Source organism: Phalaenopsis equestris, unplaced genomic scaffold (assembly GCF_001263595.1).
Source record: "Phalaenopsis equestris unplaced genomic scaffold, ASM126359v1 Scaffold000357, whole genome shotgun sequence".
NCBI lineage: Eukaryota > Viridiplantae > Streptophyta > Magnoliopsida > Asparagales > Orchidaceae > Phalaenopsis > Phalaenopsis equestris.
The window spans coordinates 123576-129888 of record NW_018164799.1 but is presented as its reverse complement, the minus strand read 5'-3'; the positions used below and the strand labels follow the sequence as shown (position 1 = coordinate 129888).

Here is a 6313-nt window from a genome sequence, read left to right as displayed (position 1 = left end):
CTAGGGTGTGCTTCTAAAGTGTAGGAAGTCTAAACCGAAGACTAGGTTGATAGACTCTCACCTAGGGTGTGCACTTAAAGTTCTAGGAAACCTACACTTTAACTTATGCTTAAGGTGATTTAAGGATTTCTATATCTTTCAATTAATTAAATCATCAATCCCCATCTTTATGACTTAACCATTTAAAAATAAATAAAATAAAATGAGGTCGAACCACTTCCAAAACTAGCAAAGCCAGAGCTCAAGTATGTTCCAAGTGAATCGGCCTAAAAAAAACGTTTAAATTCTTTCAATATTGTAATTAAATAAAACTCTCGAGAAGAGTGCTCAAGTATGTTCCAAGACAGTGTTTTGATTGACCCAAAAGGTGTTTAAAGCCTTCTCTAAAACAAGTATTATTGCAAGCCCAAATCAACACGATATTCATCACATGCTTGACCAAAAATTATACAATTGAAACCAGAATCTAAATTTATCTAATTATACATGAAAGCAACCACAAGGTCATTTAAACTTTTAAATTGCCGAAAACATATAAAATGAATTTTTAATACTTGCAGGACCATAACAACATTACAAATACAAATAACTACAACATGTTGTCAATTAGCATCACCAGAAAATCTTCCCTTAATATCGTTCCAATCAATCCACAAGCATGTCACAAATTTAACTGCAACTGCCTAAGTTTCAAAAATATACATGACAACAATTAGGCAACTCGAAGAAAATCCATCGCGTTAAATATCAAAACTTAAAGGGAGCAGTCAGCATTTCATAACACAATTCGCCGTTAAACTTTGATCAACAAAGAGAAGGAATCAAATCATTAACTCATTCCCAAATCAAATCATTAACCCATTTCCTAAACAGATAGGGAGACGGCATAAGTTGAATATAAAAAAAAAAAAAAAACTATCAGAAATAGAAACACAACAGCATAAATAACATAAATATCAAGATATGGAGCCAAAATTGGACATGAATAAAATCCACAGAAAGTATAAGTTGGTGTTTGGGATATTGCAAGAACTCACAGAGAAGTGAAGGGTCAGAGGATTGGGTTGGACAGGTGGAGCGTCCACAACTTACTTCCTGTTCCGGTTGTCCAAATAGTTTCCTACAGAGCTGTCGGCTGGGAAAGGAAGAGGTTTTGGTTGGACCTCACCGAGGGAAGGAGAAAAAAAAGAAGTGTGACTGAATCTCGGGTCTCGGGTTCGACCGAGAGGTTAGGGAGTTGGAAGCTTCGGTGCAGAAGGGAAGGCTAGGATTTTTGTTCGTAGAGGAGGCGTGGGTGAGGCTCAAGAGGAGCGGGAGAAGCGAGAATCGAGTGGAGCACGCGTGCGGCTTCAGTGCGTTTGACGGGATCAAACAGAGAGCATCCCTCTGGGGGAAGATACGGGAGACGGGATCGAGCGGGAGACAGAGAAGCAAGCCAGACGAGGTTTCTGCGCGAGGAGGAGGCGAGTAGAACTTCGATGCAGAGAGACGAGGCGAGCAGAACTTCGATGCGGAGAGACGAGGCGAGCAGAACTTCGATGCAGAGAGACGAGGCGAGGCGAGCTCGACTTCACTGCAGAGAGGCAAGGCGAGCGGGAGCTTCGAGGGCTTCGGTGCAGAAGAGGAAGCAGGCGAGCGAGAGTGAAGAAGGTAAGTAGACGAGTGCGGGAGAGGGTCGCGCGAGAAGGTGAGGCGTGTGAGCGGCAGAGGCGAGTGAGGGAGATGGCGATTCGAGAGAGCGGTTTCGGTGCAGAGGAGAATGGACGAGCGGGAGAAGAAGAGGGGACCGAGCGGGAGAAGTCTATCGAACGATGGTAGATGAGCTGGAGCTCGGAGAGGCAAAGAAGGAAGATTCGGAGGAAGAAGGCGATCCTTCCCTTTAGAATTCGAGCGGGGGAGCCGTTACTCGAGAGCAATTGGCGGGGAAATAAATTATTTCTAAATGCAAGGAGGATTAAATGAAAATAATTAACCTCTGAATTAATTTTAATTAAGACAGCATTTAAATAATTTATTTAAATTTTGAAATTTGAATTTCAAATTCAGGTGAGCTAGTGTCTAGCCCGTGTTCAGCCCGAGTCCAGCCTGAATCGAACCCGAGTCGAACCTTCGGGCCCGCGGTGACTAAGACTTTCACCGCGGTGTTTTCTTATACTTTAGTATGAGACTAAGACTCTCACCTAAGGTGTGAACCTTGGTTGAGCTATAAAAAAATGCATCGATTTTCGTGCAGTTCGCGCGAGTGTGGAACCACAACAATATGAGTGTCTTTTCTAGCTAAAGTTGACGTTCTGGACGCGTCAGCGGGGTCTGTTTCGTCGTCCGGGGTCGTCCGGACGAACTCACCGATTGACAAGTCATATCAAGTCAAAGTCGTGTGTGGTGCAGTGGAGTAATCGAGTCACAAAGGGTTCACCTAAGGCTGTTTGATCCTATAGGAACTCATTTTCGGGCCCTCTACATGTTGGTCATTAGCCCTTGCAAGCCCTTGCTAGAAGTTGAGTGCTTGGAACCACTCATGCGAGTTCTTCACAAAAATGAGTCAAGAAGTGGCTTGAAGTTCTACGGGAGGTGGGCTCCATTACTAGTCCACTAGGATGGTCAACAAGGAACTCCTAAGGCTAGATTATCGGTTCTGGGAGTATGAGACTAAGACCTCACTAAAAATGATGTCAACAATGATCAATAATGAAGTTGATAATATAATTTTTATATCTCAATAATTTTGCGAAATCTTTCAGGTTCTTGAGCTTCTCCTTTTCTTCACCATGTTATTTTCACATAATCATAGAAGTAAGGATATTATTTCTAAACAATGACACTTAATCTTGCAAAAGCTCTATTTAATTTATATTTTCTTTAATATGTTGCGTACATTGGTCTTCTGCTTTCTTTCTTGACACATTCTAAGATCACTTTAAGTCTTTCTATCTCCAAGCAATTTCACCAAATATAGTATTATTCTCCAATCAAGATTCGTAAATATGAATTACTCTGAGTTTGATTGCTTATACAATCTAGAAGAACTACAATTTAAAAGAGTCACATCAATTGCTTTTATCCCTCTTTTTGCATGACCAATGATTTCGTTTTCTCAACATTCAATTTGAATATTCTTCTACATTCGAACATTTTATTTCTCACATTACTTGGTTAAAGCTGAAGTATATATTTAATAATTTTCAATTAAAATAATTTTTTTTTCTGAAATAAATAATAAAACTGTAGCCTGTTCACTGTTGTCTGACGCACACGACCCACATACGTGCTTGATTTGCATGAGATTCTGCCTCACTCATTACACGGGGTTTCTCCTGACTGCTCATCACCTGCAAACAAACTGCAAGTGGCTTCTTCTCCCTCATTGCTCAGTTTTCTTCTTCCCTTTCTTACGGGTCACCGAGCCACATGATTTTGACGTTGTTCCTTCCGCACGAGACATAAGTGTCAATCATTTCTTTTCCTCGTTGGTTCCTCTCTCTCTCTCTCAGCTTCTTCGATTCGAATGAGATGGATTTCATTCGTCTCTCAATAGCATAACCAAATCGTTAGTTATGTCAAACCAACATATTAGTTTGAGTGAAATATTATAATTATTATTTTATTTTATTGTTTTTGTTGATTTTAATCAATTGCAAATTGGATCTAAATTTAGGAAGGATGCTTATTATGTTTATAAAGGTAAGGCCTATTGATCAGATTTTATGGTTAAACTTTAGTTTTATTCTTTTATTGATGGCTTATTGATTATGCTGTATTTATTTATTTATTTTTCATTCAACTAGTTTTTTTTGTCGCCATGGTTTATTTTATCTTCTAGTTTGTATTTTGTCTTATTAATTTAACTGTAGCTAGTTATATGTGATACATTAAGTTTATTTTGATTGACAACCACTTCTCCTGCAGCATAGGGTTGCTCAGGAAACACTCCTTTACAAGGATGAGCAGTTAAGGGAAGCACAAGCATGGGTTGCACGTGCTCAGGTCGATGCTTTGCAGTCAGCCACAAATCAGTCTTTACAGGCTGAACTGCGGGAGCGGACTGAGCAGTTCAATCAATATTGGCTTGCTTTGCAACGACAGGTTGTTTTAAGTTCACCTAAGTTGTGGTTTTTAACTTTTTTGTAAGTGCAGAGAAGACTTTAATTGATATTTGTTACCGACTGCTGAGCTTTTCTGTAGGATGCTGTTGCTTACCGGTTGAAATATAGGCATGTCATTTCTTTTTTATTTTATTTATTTTGCATGTGTAATTATTTTTTCTAATCTTGATGTTAGTTTGTGGAAATGGAGCGTCACCACATTCGAACAATACAACAACTTCATTTGGAGCTAGCAGAGGCAAGGGGGGGTAGTGAAATATACAAGGATGGCTCCCGAATCACACATGAAAATTCAACCGACTCTTCATCACATTTGCAAAAGGGGAACCAAATGAATGCTACTAATAATGGCATCTCAAACAAGACTTTGACAGATCCATCAAATGGAAACTTTTCGACATCCAACTCTTCAATCATTGTAAGTAAAGATTCAATAGAACTATGATATCTCCTCCTTGGAAAGGGAAATATTGAAATGTTCTGTTAAAGCTTGCAATGTTAACAGGCAGTGATTCACAGAAGATAATTTTAAACAAAATAATAGACATTGTGTAAACCATCTCACAAAATACCAAAGCTTAAATGAAGATTTATGGAATTCTCTATTTTTCCATTTTAAGTTTTATTAGATCAGCTTGAACTAGCTTGCTTTGTCTTTACCTTGCAAGTTTTCAGCAAGAGAACTTCTCATTTGTTGACTCATCTTTTAATAGAAATACCACTGCCATTCCTTGCAACCAGTTTTGTTTCCACTGATTTTTTCTATTGGGAAAAGTGACCGATGAAAAACAAATTTTGCACGTTGATTATGAAGTTGCACTCCTTTTGACATATCTTTGAGCATATTTTGGCTGTTGGAAACCTTTATTGTAACTCAAGAAGGCGTCTTAGAAGAACTTCTGACGTTTTTAGTTTGTTTTCTGATTGAATCTGACCAAACTCTTTGCTGTTCTACTTTCTCTGAATGTGAATTCCTTAATTTATTTGTTTTACTTGTCCCTTTATTAATTATTTCTCCGAGCAGTTGCAAATCTTAAAGCTTACTAATATATTTTATTTTTTAAACATGCTGTCACATTGTGAGAAAATGAACTGATGGTTCATGGCATTTAATGATTCCATGTTTGGATTTATTTTATTTTCTGTTTCCAAAACTGGCTCTTAAGTTTTTTTTTTATTGATACATTTCAGCATGGCATTTTTGAAATTGTTTCAATGCGACATCTACGCATTAAATATTGCAATTTTGGAAATTATTTGTGAAAGGGTGTTTCTTGAAATTCCTATTTATAAGATCAAGATAGATACTCAAGTAGCCAATTAGATATTTTAATTACAAGTCAAGGTTTATTGTGGGGATTTATGGTGGCTTCTAGTCGTGTTATTTTTATGTTATCACTTTAGTAGCTAGATTATTTGTCTTATGCCTTGACCAAAAAAATCACGGTGAACTTGACAGTATTTGATACCTGAATTTTTTAAGATATAAAGTATCAGAAATCTTTTCTACCTATTTGTTGACCTCGCTTTCGGTCGAGGTGTAGTTTTCCCCTCCTTAGTAGCCTAGGATCTAATCGTAGGACCTTTCTGTCGACTATTCCTAGAAAACTAGTGAAGGAGCCCTCTCCGTTAGCAATTCTAGACTTTTCTTCGCTCGACTTGATGTTCCATGTAGTAGTCTTGACCGCTATTGCTTAGAAGGTAAGGCTACTTCGAAGGAACTCAGAGAGTATTCCTATAGGACAACCGACCTTAGGATTGACTCTACTCGTTGATTTGGCGCCGCTGCGCTCTTCGCCGTCCTGTTTAATTGAATAAGAGCCGAAATTTTAATAGGATTCGGACCGCGACGCGTTTTTGTCCCAATCGTCGACGAGGTTGCCCGGACGACTCCGGATGACGAAACGGACTGCGCCGACGCGTCCGGAACGTTGATTTTGCTTAGGAGAGACGTTTGCTTCGTCGCGAGGGCATTTCTGGAGAAGGAGATGTGTTTAAGTATTATTTATAATAATAAATAATATTTTATTATTATTTATTATAAATAAAACTTATAAACCTAATCCCTAATTTCATTTCCCCTCCCGTCCGCCTCTCGCTCGTGCCTCTGCCCTAAGCCGCTGTGATCCCTTATGTGACCCCACGAGCTCTAGGCATGGGAACGAAGGTTCCCGCGCTCCCCTCTCTCGCAGTCGCCCATCCCGCCCCCT

The 6313-nt window shown here is 39.0% G+C and overlaps 1 protein-coding gene across 3 annotated transcripts in view; it reads left to right on the top strand.

The window, feature by feature from the left end:
- Nucleotides 1-6313, top strand: part of LOC110026189 — a 43871-nt gene that overhangs the window by 10324 nt on the left and 27234 nt on the right. For all 3 annotated transcript variants that reach the window (XM_020727047.1, XM_020727048.1, XM_020727046.1), the window contains exons 7-8: nucleotides 3907-4083; nucleotides 4279-4521. In XM_020727047.1, the coding sequence (XP_020582706.1) occupies nucleotides 3907-4083; nucleotides 4279-4521 (420 nt within the window). The remainder of the gene's footprint in view (nucleotides 1-3906; nucleotides 4084-4278; nucleotides 4522-6313) is intronic.